Below are 14,656 nucleotides of genomic sequence, written 5' to 3' on the forward strand. Positions count from 1 at the left end.
TTTGTATTTGTAAATAGCAGGGGAATAATTTGGATATGGAGGTGCATAGGAAGGGGCATGATGGGGCAGTTACAGTGAACTTTAGAAGCTTAATCCTGTAAGTAATGAGAGTTTCTGGAGGATTTGTTCTTAAAAGTGATTTTCCTATTTCACCTGTCCCATTCCTCCCCAGGCCTTAGCCTCACGACCTTCATAATCTTAACAATCTTTTCTGTTTTCCCACTGCCGGTTCCTATTTATTTCATGCAGAGCAGTTTTGCTTTTTTTTATTGGTTTGTTTGTTCCTTTGTTTCATTGCAAACTTGTCCTAAGGATCCTAAGTATTTTCCTGAACAAAGAGAAATGGGGCAGGGAAATGATATGATTGGATTTTAGAATTCAGGGAGAACGTTATGCCGGTAGTGATTGGGTAGGCTCTGTGGCAGACTTCAAGCTGCCCATCAACCCCTATTCTTTCTTCCTTTCTTAACTCACAGAGCTCCTGAGATTTAGTTGAACACAACCACTGTGCCAGCCTCTCTGGAAGCTGTATGTGCACATTGGCTAAATTCTGGCCAATGGGATGCAAAAGCAGTGATGTGTACCTTTTCGAGGGTTATCCAAAATGTGCATCATTCTCCAATAGAAAGAAATAAAGATTTTTGGAGAAATGGCTGCTTCTAAAGGACTGAGCAGGAGAAGTGCAAGGTAAGCCTGGAATGTCCTGCTGTGCCAAAAGTAAGGAAACTCTCAAAGAATGATGGGAGTGTGTTAAAAGCACACAGGAACCAGCCTGAAGGGTTCCCCCTGGCCAAATCTGGGGCAATTTGAGCAACAAAATAATGATAGTACAGGAATATAACCCATAGAATGAAAAAAAGAATATGAGTCACTTTGAATATAAAGTAATTAATAAAGTAAAGGTGGGGGAAGAAAAATTATTTTTTATAATAGAATTCTATCTAGTAAACATAAAAAGAAAGATGAAATTAGGAAAATCGCCATTTGGCAGCCAGCATAGTAGTAATTGTTCCAGGCAAGAATCAACAATGTGTGTTAAAAGTAGTGGGTGAAAATATAAAAAGAAGCAGAATATTTACATGGTTTAAAAACATCATCCCACAATATACCTGTTAAATAAAAGGGGGCAAATATTTACTGCGGAGAAACCTGACAGATATCACCCTAACCAAGTGGTCCAAGGTAACATCACCAACATTGGGACAGACTGCCATCAAGTGTCTCCTGATGTGATGGATCAAAGACAAGCTGCTTCTGCTGCTGCCTGCCAAAAATGTATAGCCTAAATCCAGGCATGAAAAAACACCACACGAATGCAAACTGAGGACATTCTTTAAAATAACTGATGTTTTCTCTTCAAAAATGTTAAGGTCATGAAAGATAAAGATTGAAGAACTATTCCAATTTAAGGAAATTTTAAAGACAGGACAACTAAATTCAATTAATTATCCTGAATTGAATCCTGGGCCAGTAAATTATTTTTCTTTTGCTATAAAAGACATTAGAGAGACAATCAATGGAATTTGAATATTGTCTATAAATTAGACAATAGTATTATGTCAATGTCAATTACTGATTTTGATCATTGTATTGAGGTTATGGGAGAGTATGCCCTTGTTGTTGGGAAACACCCTATACTGAAGTTTTTTAGACATAAAGGGGTAAAGAGATAAATCATGTCTTTAATTTGCTCTCAGATGTTTTCAGGGAAAACTATTAAGAGAGAATGAATGATAAAGCAAATATAATAAAATGTTAACACTTGGAGAATGTGAGTGAAGGGTATACAGGGATTCTTTTAATATTTTTGCAATTTTTCTGCAAGTCTGAAATAATTATAAAATAAAAAGTTTCTGTTTTTGTGTTTGTAAGGAATGAGCATGCACTTCCATCTGCTCTCATCCCTTTACCCTTCCTGTTGGCTGGGAGATGATGGCCCTAGAGAGTGGTGGGTGTGTGCTGTGGATGGCGGCACTGCCCTACCAGCCCTGGGCCACTGTCTTCTACTGTTTGTGAGAGAAATCATCTATGTTGTTAAGCCACTGCATTGGAGGGTCCCTTTGCTACAGCTCCATGTCCTGCAACTAACTAATACCAGCTGTAATAAGGAGAGGCTGGAGGAAGGTGGCTTCTTAGGAGACTGGTGCACTGGTTTAGTTATTCCTATTGAGGGCATGGAAAATGGGGTGATGGAGAGAGTTGGTGAAGACCACTCATTTGGGGAGAATTAGTGAAAGGAAATTAAGAATAGGAGAACAACTTGAGAGCGCAATAGAGTCTTAGGATCCTCTGGGAGAGCTTTTCCCTTTTAAGAAGCAGAGAAAAAAAGTCCAAGGGAGAAAAGAGATGTTTGGGAGTTGGGAAATTTTCTGGTGACCCTGGTTCATACCGCACTGGTCACCTCTGTATATGGCTGGCCCAGATTCCAGGGCCAGATAGCAGGATTATTTTGTGGTTGTAAGGGGAGGGCAGAGAACTGTAAACCTACCTGGACTGAGGTGGAGAGGATCAAATATGATTTAGTGGGATACATAAGGAGAATTTAAAAATTATAATAATCATGGTAGCAGGTAATCTTTACCGAGTCCTCACTGTGTCTTGGGACTAGTCTAAGTTCTTTACCCCATCTACTCATTTGAACCTCACAATAACCATAAGACACTATTCCTATTTTACAGATGAGTAAGCTGAGCCACAAAGAAGTTGTCAAAGTCATTTGCAAGTAGCAGACACAAGCTTCAGATACAGGCAAGCTGCCTCTGGGAACCCCCCTCCAATTTCTGGGGGCCACTTTTTGGTCCCCCATCTCTCCTTCTACTTTCTCTCCAGCAGCATTTGATGCTGACATAGGTGAACTGGAAACATATGGTCTCCTTCATTTTGTTGTGGATCTGCACTCCAGAATCTACTTCCCACAGAGCAGGAGAGGGATGCGGTGTAATGAAGGGTGGCAGGTGTCAGCCCATGCCCTATTGAAATGACTCTGGTTCATAGGAAGGATGAAGGCCTGTCCATCTGAGGGCAAAAGAGGAAGGGCAGCCAGAAAGGGGCACGACTATTCTTTCCTGGTTTTGGAGCTCTTGTGCTGTTGGCATGTGGGAGGCATTTGGGATGGGGTGAGGGTCAGAGTGGGCTTGTGGGACCAAATGTCCCCAGTCTGTTATTCCTGCCCCTACTTAAGAGCCCTGCCACTCACAAGTGTGAGACAACGGATGAAGGAGGAGGGAAGTCAGAAGAGCTTCTGTCCCTGAGGGTCTCTGCTCATTTCTTTCTGTGCTAAAGGCTTTTTCCCATTTTAAAAGCAATAGGCAGTAAGTCCCAGAATGCCTGAAACAGGAAAAAGAGAAAGAAACTTTATAAATTCACTTTTGAACCCCGAGACCCAGCTCCTGGCTAGGAGACAGGCAAACTCTTTTAACATCCTTATTCTGGATTCACTTAAATGGAAACAGCTTCCAGTATTTTTAGCTGCTGTGTAATCAAAGTGAAAAAGAAGAAGGAAATGTATGTATTTTTCTTTCTTAGTTAGAATAAGAGAAGGAATTGCTCATTATCCTTTAGCAGAGTCCCTGCTAGGAAGGGAGGAAAACACCAGGAGTCTCCATTTGCTCCTCCTCTGGCCTAGACAGGATTTAAACCCAGGGAGGGAAGCCAAGGAGAGACGAGAACGAGGGATGACCAGCAAGTACCAAGGTCTGCGGCAGGAGGAGACCGGCTCACAGGAGCAGCAGCATTGGAAGAAGCACCCGGCAGCCTCCCGGGTAAGAGTGCCAGTTGCCCAAGCTTTATTTACTGGAGGGAGGAAGGTGGCCAATGCGGATGAGCTCAAAAGTGGTGGCTCAGGTGCCTCCGTTCCTGAGCCTGAAAATCCAGGCAGTGTAATTAGTCTCCTATCACCTCCATGAAGAGTTAAAATGAATTGGGAAGTACCTCTCAGGATTCGTGTACTGTATCCTTAGTATTATACTCCAATCTCAGACAGGGCTAAGCATAGTTATCCTCTTTCCTGCAACACGGGTGCAGTCTGTGTTGCATCAGTTTCTACCTGGAGTAACACATTTTTGTATAAAATGTTTCCTTTAAGATGTTCCTTCTCATCTTTTTTTCTTTTTAACTTATTTACAATGTCAAAGCTTTCTCTCTCTCTTTTTGGATAATTTAGTATTTGTTATATTTCATTATTCTTTTAAATCCTAAAACAGAATTGTTATTTTAGTTATGATTAGGAAGCTATGATAACTTTCCCATTTTCTGGATTTTGTGTGAATCAGTTAAGGGGATGTTTGCAAACACATTCGAACAGCTTTGAAGTATATCCAGACATTTAATTTTACAGGTTTTAATTATTATTTGTTAAGACGACAACTTCTCTTGAAATCCCCATACTATTACCCTCACAATACCTCAAAGAAAACATTTCAAGACATCTAAAAAAATGATGTGGTTGACCGGGCATGGTGGCTCATGCCTGTAATCCCAGCACTTTGGGAGGCTGAGGCGGGTGGATCACCTGAGGTTGAGAGTTCGAGACCAGCCTGACCAACATGGAGAAACCCTGTCTCTACTAAAAATACAAAAAATTACCCGGGCCTGGTGGCGCATGCCTATAATCCCAGCTACTCGGGAGGCTGAGGCAGGAGAATTGCTTGAACCTGGGAGGTGGAGGTTGCGGTGAGCTGAGATCGAACCATTGCACTCCAGCCTGGGCAACAAGAGCAAAACTCCATCTAAAAAACAAAAACAAAACAAAACAAAAACAAAGAAAACAAACAAATAACTAGTTTTTGGGGGTCTTACTTTTTACTTATTTATTAATTTTTGTGCTTGGGAGAGATCTGGGGGAAGGATGGAGAAAGAATGAATGAGAACAGGCAGGGCTTCACTTAAAAGCATGAAACCTGTGTTGCCCTATATAAGCATAAAAAAAAGAACAAGTTCCAACATAAAAGTAACAAACTGCCCACATCGGGACACAGGTTAGCCACAGTGCCTAAAATCCATTGGTTCTTGGAAAAGCTGAGGTGTCACCAAGGCATCAGATGGTACCTTGCTCGGTCAGGGCTACATATTGGAGGCTGGCCTCTTGACATTCGGACATTTGTTGCAGACTCAGAATCAAGGTGACAGTGTTGGACACAGGAAAAAATAGAGTATCAATACTGGTATCATTTTTCCAGGAGAGAAGGGAAGAAGGCACCTGGCATTCTTTCATATAACTCTAAGTACTGCTTTGTCCCCAGTTTGTAGGCTGTAGCTGACTCCCGAAGGAGGGAAAATAGAACAAATGATTTCAAATCATCCCATGGCTTCTGGTTTTCCAGTCCAGTGCTGCTCTGTGGTTTGAAATGTAGGGTGGGCAGAGCTCTGTTTCTGAGAAGATGCCTGAGGAAATTGTGCCCAGGCCCAGTGGAAACTTTTGTCCATTCACTGCTCATTCCAGAGCCTTGGCTCCTATAGAATCTGGATACAGACATGAGATCATGGTTTAGGTCCTGTAGCCACATCTGGAGCCACCAGTCTGTGAGCTGAGGATGCTAAGATCTCAAGCCTGATCTCTGGACGGACAGGGACTTTGCTGCTTCTGCCACAATAGACTCACTGCTAATGCTGCCTAGCCACCATTTGAATCTGTACCCAGCAAATGTGAGTGGAACAGTGCAAATGCTTGGAAATTAGCAAACGCTCTCCTCCTTGCTAGAAGGCTGGAACTTTAAAGTTACTTCAATGTGGAAAACAACACATTAGCTAAAGAAAGAAATTGCAGAGTTTTTTTGTTTTGTTTTGTTTTGTTTTAATCTGATGCCCCTCACACCCATGGATATTAGGGCTAATTGTATACAAAGTAATATTTAGTCATTCTGGGGACTGGATGTTTGGTTGAATAAGGGAGAGAAAGTTTCCTGAATTTATGTCTTGTGTCTATTTTATCTTGTTATTGTGCATGAGCTTGGTCCCACAAAAGCTAAAGGAAGTTCTTGCTGTGAGAAAGTGATTCATTCTCTGGGGGTAAATGGACATCTTTGCCTGATGCTCAAAAGGAGATTTTAAAGTGCTTTGCACAGAGCCTGGCACGTGATAAATGCATAGAAAATTGTAGCTACCATTATCATCACTCATTTGAGCCTTTGCAAGGCAGATTGAGTCAGTTGTCAAAACAAAACAAAATGAGCCTGTGGCCACCCCTGAAAAAGTGATTGAGTGCTGAGGCTGGGTCAGGACACCATCCTTGATCTTTTCTAGCCTCAGGCGGGTGGGCAGACTTGATGGGATGGCTCTCCAGGAAAAGGGTAGCGTGAGAGTCATCTCCAAGGACTTCCTGGACACTCCCTGGGTGTCCCACAGAACTAGGAGAATGGGGGGACACAGTGATGCCCAGAATGTGACCATACTAAGCCCTATCACATAAAACCAAATTTCCATTCTCTTCCACACTTAGCTGTCTTGTATCCTATATGCAATCCTATATTCAACGTCAGAGACTAGAAATAAAAATGTTTGTATGTACTTGCTTGCACTGGAGTTTAACCCAGGAGAGACAGACCTCCCTTGTATATCCATGTTCTTGGATCTGAAGGAGAAAGAGATACAGAGGTGAAATCGGTCACCTAAGCCTCTAGTTCAAGGTGAGTTGAGCCAGGGTAGATTCCTCAGCCAGCTGAGAACTTGCTGTCCTGGACCAGGTTACTTGGGAAGTACAGGGAAGACCCCTGAGTCACCCAGGGCCCAAGCTGTAGATCATTAGCAAAATATGCCCAAGAGAGTTAAGGAAGGAGTGACAAGTTTGCCAGTGACATTTGTGACACTGATGCATCCCTAGCCACTCATCTCCCTCATTTTCTTTCATAGTTTAATGATATCCACCCTGTCATTTGGGGACAGAATATCTTCTTAAGTGACTGTGCTGGAAATCCATGATGATACACTTTTTCTAAAACCCAAAGCAGTGCTTTCATTTTCCTGTGGTTAACTGTCAAGGCAGGATGAGATAATAAGGGAACCAGAGGAAGCCCTGAATTTAAGTATAAAGGTCTGTAACAGTGGCTAGAAATTGGCTACCTCTCTTCTTTGGCGTAGGTAGTATTTTTTTTTTCCTGACCCAGTGTGTGTGTCCTTCTTTGGGGAAAATGAGGTGACACAGAAACCATCCACCCCTGGGGTCCAAGAGGACCATCAGGATTCAGGGGCCATTCTCCTCCCTTGACCAAGGCTTGGATGCCATCTGCCCCTGCAGACAGAAGTCTCCGTGCACTTTGGTGTTTCCTAGGAAGGGAATTCTCCAGCTTCTCATGAGAATTGACTGGGACTTAACCTCTATGTGAGGGAAATGCAATTCATGTTCCCAGTGGATCATCCTTGGCACCACTCAGCGGAAGTACAGGCACGGGACTTAGTTATCGATTTATTAATTTTTAACTGAAAACCCAGTTTATGCCTTGGGTTTCTTTTATTTTCAGGAAAAAACCTTCTCTTAAAAACACGTGGCAGAACAGAGGACATTTGGTGTTTTTTTTTTTTTTTTTTTTTTTGTGTGTGTGTGTGTGTGTGTATACAGGACATATAACAGAGAGATGAAGAACACAGACACGGGCAGTGGACAGACCTGGTGTGTGATCCCAGCTCTGCTGCTTTTTGGCTGTGTGTCCTTTGGCAAATTACTTAACTTCTCTGAGGACCTGTCACAACGAATGATATCAACTGACTCCCAGGATATTGCGGATTAAATGAGGATAATTTTTATAGCGTTTGGCACAATGTCCATTATCTAATAAGCACACATACACAGACACAAACAAATCCAGTGGCTATTACTATTTACTTCACAAAATATTACTTTGGCAGGACTGTGCTATGAGGCTGGTGATACAGAGGGGATCAACACAGTCACGGCCATCTCTGTCATCTCTGAGCTCACAAGGATACCTGGGCTAGGAACATGCATACAGATTTGGTGGCTGTCAATATTTAGCTGGAAATTAAAGCCACAGGGGTAGATGCAGATAACAAGAGAGAACACAGCAGAAGCATAGAGCCCTGCAACATCTGAAGGCAGAAGTACGGGGACCATCCATGCAGCCCATGGTCAGTCGTGTACTCCTCAAAGAGCCTTTCTGGAAAAAGCAACACAAGGCAGCATTTGTTTCTGAGTCTAATGTATCCCTCCCTCCCACCTTCCCACACCACCCAACACCCCTCCTGCAGTCAGAATGAATGACCGGCCTCTGTAAGACAATGATTCTTGGGGACAACTGGTTTCCCATGGTTCCTGTATACACATTTCCTGCATGTAAATATCCTTCGCTTCATGCATCCCTGCAGTATTTACCCAACTTTCCATGGGAAAATACCCCTCAGCAGAATAATCCTCCCTATTTGGAAATGTATCATCCTGCGTTTTGCTCGGAAAAATCTTCTGCCCTGTCTGCCCCCTCCCCACCCTCGTGGAGCTCAGCCTGTGGTTTGCTGTGCATACTGAAAGAGTCGATGAAGTCATCCTTCCCTTCTGCTGTTAAACAAGAAGTCTCTTTCCTGCCACGTGTTGGAGTGAGAGCCAGCAGGCTTCTCTTCTTGCTCATTACACTTGACAGAGTGTTAGGTTGAGGATTTCCCTTGCTCTCATCTTCTTTCGAACAATCAACCTACCCAGGAAAATCTGAGCGCAACTTGTGGCATCTGAGAGGCAGTAATTAATGAGGACATCTTGTTACAAATCAGAAGGACAGGCAACACCAAGGGCTCCAACAGGGACTTCTGGGATTTCTCATATTCCAGGCTAAGAAACAAATGCTGTAGACCTGGGCTCTGGGCAGCCTTGCTGTGGTTTATGGCAAGAGTCCACGGCTTTTTTTTTTTTTTTGCGTTCGTTGAGAACTTCTTCAGAAAACCATCTGCACTTCATTTATGTCTCAGGCTGGGGGTGGGGGGTGGGATGGAAAGCATGGGCAGAGAAGTCTGCTTTTTCAGGCCTATTTTTGCCCAGGAAGAAGATTTTTGGACAGTGGAAACCCATGTGCTGCCATGAACACAGTAGGTGCTTCAGAGATCAATATGCGTTGTTACTGGTGAACGGCAGAAGTGCACAGGGATTAGTGGCTCCATTGCTGGACACTGTGTACCTGGGGTTGCATCTGTGGCCGTGTGCTCATCAATTGCATAATCAGTTGCTCAATGCCACTGAGCCTCAGTTCCTATCCTGGGGATCAAGTGGAGAATAGTGTGTGGCTTTTATCTTTGTGATGAACGTCTAAGGATGACCGTTGTGAAATATCATTATTTTTAGCCTACACCTGCCCTCCAACTCATTCTCCTGGCTTCCCACTCCCCCCATCCTCTGACAAAAATCTCAAGCAGATTCCAGAGCTTTTCTGGTGGCTTTTGGTCTTAGAAGAGAATTGCTTTTGTGAAGGCAAGTCCATTTCAGTATTGAGCCTCGGTCTCTCATCCAGGCCACATCTTTTCTTCTTTCTCAGCTCAGACCTGATGCTGGAATCTGCAGAGAAGCTGGAGGGAAGGGGCTTGGTGCTTTCCTCTCTCCACTTCTCTCTCCTTAACATGCATGGCTGCTTCTGGCTTCACCAGGTTGCTGCTGCCTGGGGCGAGGTGGGGGTTATAAAAGAAAGGAGAGGGCACTTTTACTTTACTGGGGCTGTTGTGGTTCCCTCTGTTGGATGCCCTTGTTATGGTGAATGCTTCCAGTGCTGGGCCACCTCTCCTTTGTGGGGAGCTTCTGTGGGATCTTTAGATATTCCCCTTCTCACCCACTGGGCATGTCCTCCTGCAGTCGCCCCCTTGGGGTGGCACACTCCTGCTGAATGGTGGACCTGCACCTCAGCTCGGGCCCTGAACTGCCCTCTTGGTAGCTCTAACATGCCTCATTTCTGTGACATCAACTCGGCCTCACCAAAGTCTGAGTTTCAGTCCTCTCACACTGCAGCCCCCTTCCTCTCTCTGCCACGCAGCCTGTTCCAGCTGAGCTTCCACCTGTGAATTCCTCCGGGCTAGAATCAGGCACTGGTCTCTTTGCCTGCCACCCCCACTAATTCACCGTGACCCCACCCCCAACCCCCAAACCTCCAGTAGCACACTGTCTTTGAAATGTGTGGGCACGGCCAGGTGCAGTGGCTCATGGCTGTAATCCTAGCACTTTGGGGAGCTGAGGTGGACAGACTGCTTGAACCCAGGAATTTGAGACCAGGTTGGGCAAGATGGTGAAACCCCATCTCTACAAAAAAAATACAAAAATTAGCCAGGCACTGTGACATATCTGTAGTCCTGGCTACTCAGGAGGCTGAGGTGGGAGTATCACTGGAGCCCAGGAGGTGGACGTTGCAGTGAGCCGTGATTGTGCCAATGCACTCCAGCCTGGGTGACAGAATGGGACCCTGTCTGAAAAAAAAAATGAAAAGGAAATGTGCAGGCACTTATTACCCATGGTCCAAGTCACAAGACAACAAGAAGTGTCCTACTGACAATTCCATTCCATCTTCCGGGTGTTGAGTCCAGTGCCTGAAATGCAGTCAGTTCTCAGAAGAAGTGAGCTCTTATTATTATCAACAATACGTGCTTTTGATGATAGGAAGAGCCACGAAGGAGTGGGAGGGCAAAGGGGTAACACAAAGAAAGACTCTTCATAGGTACCATTCTGTTTAATTCACAGTGGTGGCACATCCCTTGGGTACAACATGTATAACGGATGAAAGCATTGCATAGGGACATATATCTAACTGCGCTCATTTGTCATTTGTATCAGAATGTCATATTGGCGCAGAGCAAGCATAGGCTTGCAATCAGATGGGTCTGCGTTTGAATCCTGGCTCTGCCACTTCTTTGCTGGGCAACCCCTGGCAAATGACTTTACCTCTCAGATCTGGTTTCCTTGCCTTTTGAGTGAGGAGAGGAACACTAACCTTACATGGCAGCTCTGGGGATTAATTACGAGGATTAATGCACCCAGCCAATGCCTAGCTCGTAGCAGCAACTCAATAAATAACATTTAGCATTTAATACTATTGTAATTCTTCTTCTTCTTTTATTCTTCCAGGGCTCTTCACCCCGTTTCCTCAACTTCCTGATACTAAATGAATGATGACTATTAAAAGTTAAACATTTTACATATTACTAGAATTTGGCTTAGTGGCTAGAAATATTTCTTCCTTTTATGATCAATATAGTTGAAAGATGCCTTTCAACCTAGGCGTTATTATTATTATTTGAGATCGAGTCTTGCTCTGTCGCCCAGGCTGGAGTGCAGTGGCACGATCTCGGCTCACAGCAGTCTCCGCCTCCCGGGTTCAAGCAGTTCTCTACCTCAGCCTCCCAAGAAGCTGGGATTACAGGAGTGCACCACCACACCTGGCTAATTTTTGTGCTTTTAGTAGAGAAAGGGTTTCACCATGTTGGCCATACTGGTCTCGAACTCCTAGCCTCAAGTGATCCTCCCGCCTTGGCCTCCCAAAGTGTTGGGATTGCAAGTGTGAGCCACCATGCCCGGCCAGCATTATTCTTTATAGCAAAACAGATGAGGAAGAAGAGGAAGTCACATTCGATTGAAAACAAAATAAGCCTCAAAATATTGACTAATCCCTGCTCACATACCAGATGTAATGCTCACTGCTGTTCACATCTAAGAGGGGTGACACGCTGTCATTCCTACGTTACAGATGAGGAGGTGGAGGCTCAGGATGAGGAGCATTTTTAGGGATGCACATCCTAGAGCCTGTCTGAGGTGCCTTTCCACCATATCCCAACTGCCGCTCACCATGGGCAGGGAGAGCCTGTGCTCAAGCAAAACACAGACCACAGGAAAGGACTGTGTTTCCTGACTTCAAATTTTGGCATTAATAATTGCAGATCTTGGGTTAGTTACAGAAACCCATTGTCAAGAGACAGCTCTGCAGATCACTTTCTAGATAACTGCTGCTATGCAAGCCCAACTTGGATGTATCTTGTGACTGAGGTTCCTGTGAGCAAAATGTGAGGTGAAAGCCGGGTCTCTTGTGGTCTGTCCTGCCTCAGCTTGTTAGTGTGCAAAGAATGGGCCATCCCAGATGGGAGTTGGGGGCACAAGGGGAAATGGCTGGAGAGAGGAGTTATTCTGCTCATTGACAGTGGTGAAGACACCACCTCCTGGTGAAGCAGGAGGCAAAACCTAACCACCTGCCCCATCTCAGGTTGCCTGGCTTGACTGACAAACCAGGCCACCCATGCACGGATGGATTTGAGAAACAGTGACCAAACCTCTCATCATGTGTGTCTGTGCTCCCGCCACAGGAGGGCCCCAAGACGAATCAGCCCACTCCTGTCCTTAACAGGCTCACAGCCTAGTGGGGAGACAAGCTGCATACAAGAGTAACTGTAACACCAGGTCAACACTCAAGAGACCAGCAGTGAGGGACAGGTCTATTTCTCTGAATGCTTAGCAGAAGCGAGGCTAGTCTCCAGCTGGGTGAGGCAGGGGGACAGGAGAGAAGACTTTGTAGAGCAGGTAATTTTATTAGAAATTCTTATATTTTACTGGTTCACAAGTGAGTGTCGTGAGCAGGATGCTGGCTCTGCAGTCAGTGGACTTGGGTCTGAGTACAGGTTCTGCTCTTTCTGGCTGTGGGACTCAGGACAACTTGCTCAGCTTCCTCATCTGTGCAAAGCAGCATGGCATTGCGGGGATGAGCATGGACTCTGGGGTCAGAATGCCTGGGTTCAAATCCTGCCACTCTGAGCTAGGTGCTGGTTGCCAAGTCATTTAAAGTACTAGTGCTTCAGTTTCCATATCTATAAGATGGGGGTAATCATAGTATATTCCACAGACAATTGTGAGAATGGAATGAGTTAATAAATGTGAAACACTTAGAACATTTAGAATAGTGCCTGTCACATAGCAAGTGCTGTATGTGCAGCTCTTATTGTTGATGTTGTTAAGAGGGAGGATAATATTAAGGTTGCTGTAAAGATCCAGAATTAGGGGGATCAAAGTGTGGCACACAATAGGCTGTCAACACAAGAGAGCTGCTCTTCTTATTATTAATAAGTGCAGGTGAGCCTAGAATGAGAGGTGAAGAGAAGGGCATCCTGGGCAGTGTGAACAGTAAGCAAAGACAGGAGGCAGGAATATCCAATCTGTGAGGCAGGAACAGAAAGTAATTTGGTTCGGATCCTTGGGAGAAATAGAAGGAGTTCTTTCTGCTGGTTTCTCAGCTTCCTGTGGGCTCTTAGAATCTGGTAAAAAAAAAAAAAAAAGCCAATTTCCCTCAGCACATCTCCATGATTTTCTTTTGCAATGTTTCTGAATACAGGCATCCTGGAGGGTCTGCTCCCTGTCTTTCCAAGGATGAGTCTCCAGGAGATGTTCCACTTCCCCTTGGGGCTCCTGCTTGGCTCTGTGCTCCTGGTGGCTTCGGCCCCAGCCACTCTGGAGCCTCCTGGCTGCAGCAACAAGGAGCAACAGGTCACTGTCAGCCACACCTACAAGATCGATGTGCCCAAGTCTGCCTTGGTTCAGGTGGATGCTGACCCTCAGCCCCTCAGTGACGATGGGGCTTCGCTCTTGGCCCTGGGGGAGGCCGGGGAGGAACAGAACATCATCTTCAGGCACAACATCCGCCTTCAGACACCACAGAAGGACTGCGAGTTGGCAGGCAGTGTCCAGGACCTCCTGGCCCGGGTGAAGAAGCTGGAGGAAGAGATGGTGGAGATGAAGGAACAGTGTAGTGCCCAGCGCTGCTGCCAGGGAGTTACTGGTGAGCTCACCACCTGGTATTCATTCAACAAACATTTGATGAGCACCTATTATGTGCCAGGGTTTCCACTAGCCTCATGAGCACTTTGTGACTCTGGTGTGCTCCTACTTCTCATTCTGGGTTTTGTCTAGGGGGCCCATCCCTGCTATTTATTCATTTATTCACTGATACTAGCTCCAGGGGGCATCTGGAAGCTGAGCAGGGAGGGACCAGCAGCTCTTGCAGGGAGTATAGACTCCTGGCCTATTGCTTCCAGGTGGGAATGCTTCCAGCAGCTGTCATACCTGTGAATCAAAACGCTACTCAGAGAGGAAGCAATGGGATACACAGGAAAGATAGGGCCTTGGAGCTAGACAGGACAGGTTACAAATCCCAGTTCTACCACTTTTCAGCCGTGTGACTTTGGGTAAATCCCTTATGTTTCCTCAACTGTCCAACAGGGATGATTCTATCAACTAGTATAGTTCTGAGAACTAGAGATGGTGTGTAGAAGATTCCTGGCCCTTAGAGGAATTTACAAATCAGCAAATTATAATTATGTTATTAGTAAAAATTACAATTATAATTGTAAGATAATTACAATTTAATTTTACAAATAATGAAGGTTCTCCCCCTACACAACCCCGTCACTTTTAAACATAAACTGCTCAGGCTGATCCAATGATAATGAACGGTACTTTGGCATAGGATTTCATGCCTGAAGGAATTGCTATGGTAAAGAGCACCTTAACCATCAGATCCGGATACAGAACTCGGCACCAGGGACGCTGCCATGAATAACCAGTATGGACTTGCTTCTCAGGAGCCCCCACTTTGGAAGCGTTTTTAGGAAGAAAAGAAAGTGTTCTGAGAAGCAGAAGCTGGGCCACAGAGGAGACTGCACTGACTGGTCCACCCTCCAGCTGCCTCTTGCTGTGTAGGGTCAG

The 14,656-nt window shown here is 45.0% G+C and overlaps 1 protein-coding gene across 1 annotated transcript in view; it reads left to right on the forward strand.

Moving 5' to 3' along the window:
* Positions 1–3,631: 3,631 nt before the first annotated feature.
* TNN (tenascin N) overlaps positions 3,632–14,656 on the forward strand; it is a 72,835-nt gene continuing 61,810 nt past the window's right edge. Inside the window, exons 1-2 of the mRNA XM_063627299.1 lie at positions 3,632–3,761; positions 13,287–13,730. Coding sequence (XP_063483369.1) covers positions 13,322–13,730 — 409 coding nt within the window. The 5' untranslated portion in view covers positions 3,632–3,761; positions 13,287–13,321. The remainder of the gene's footprint in view (positions 3,762–13,286; positions 13,731–14,656) is intronic.

The sequence above is a fragment of the Symphalangus syndactylus genome, chromosome 12 (genome assembly GCF_028878055.3).
Source record: "Symphalangus syndactylus isolate Jambi chromosome 12, NHGRI_mSymSyn1-v2.1_pri, whole genome shotgun sequence".
NCBI classification, from domain to species: domain Eukaryota; kingdom Metazoa; phylum Chordata; class Mammalia; order Primates; family Hylobatidae; genus Symphalangus; species Symphalangus syndactylus.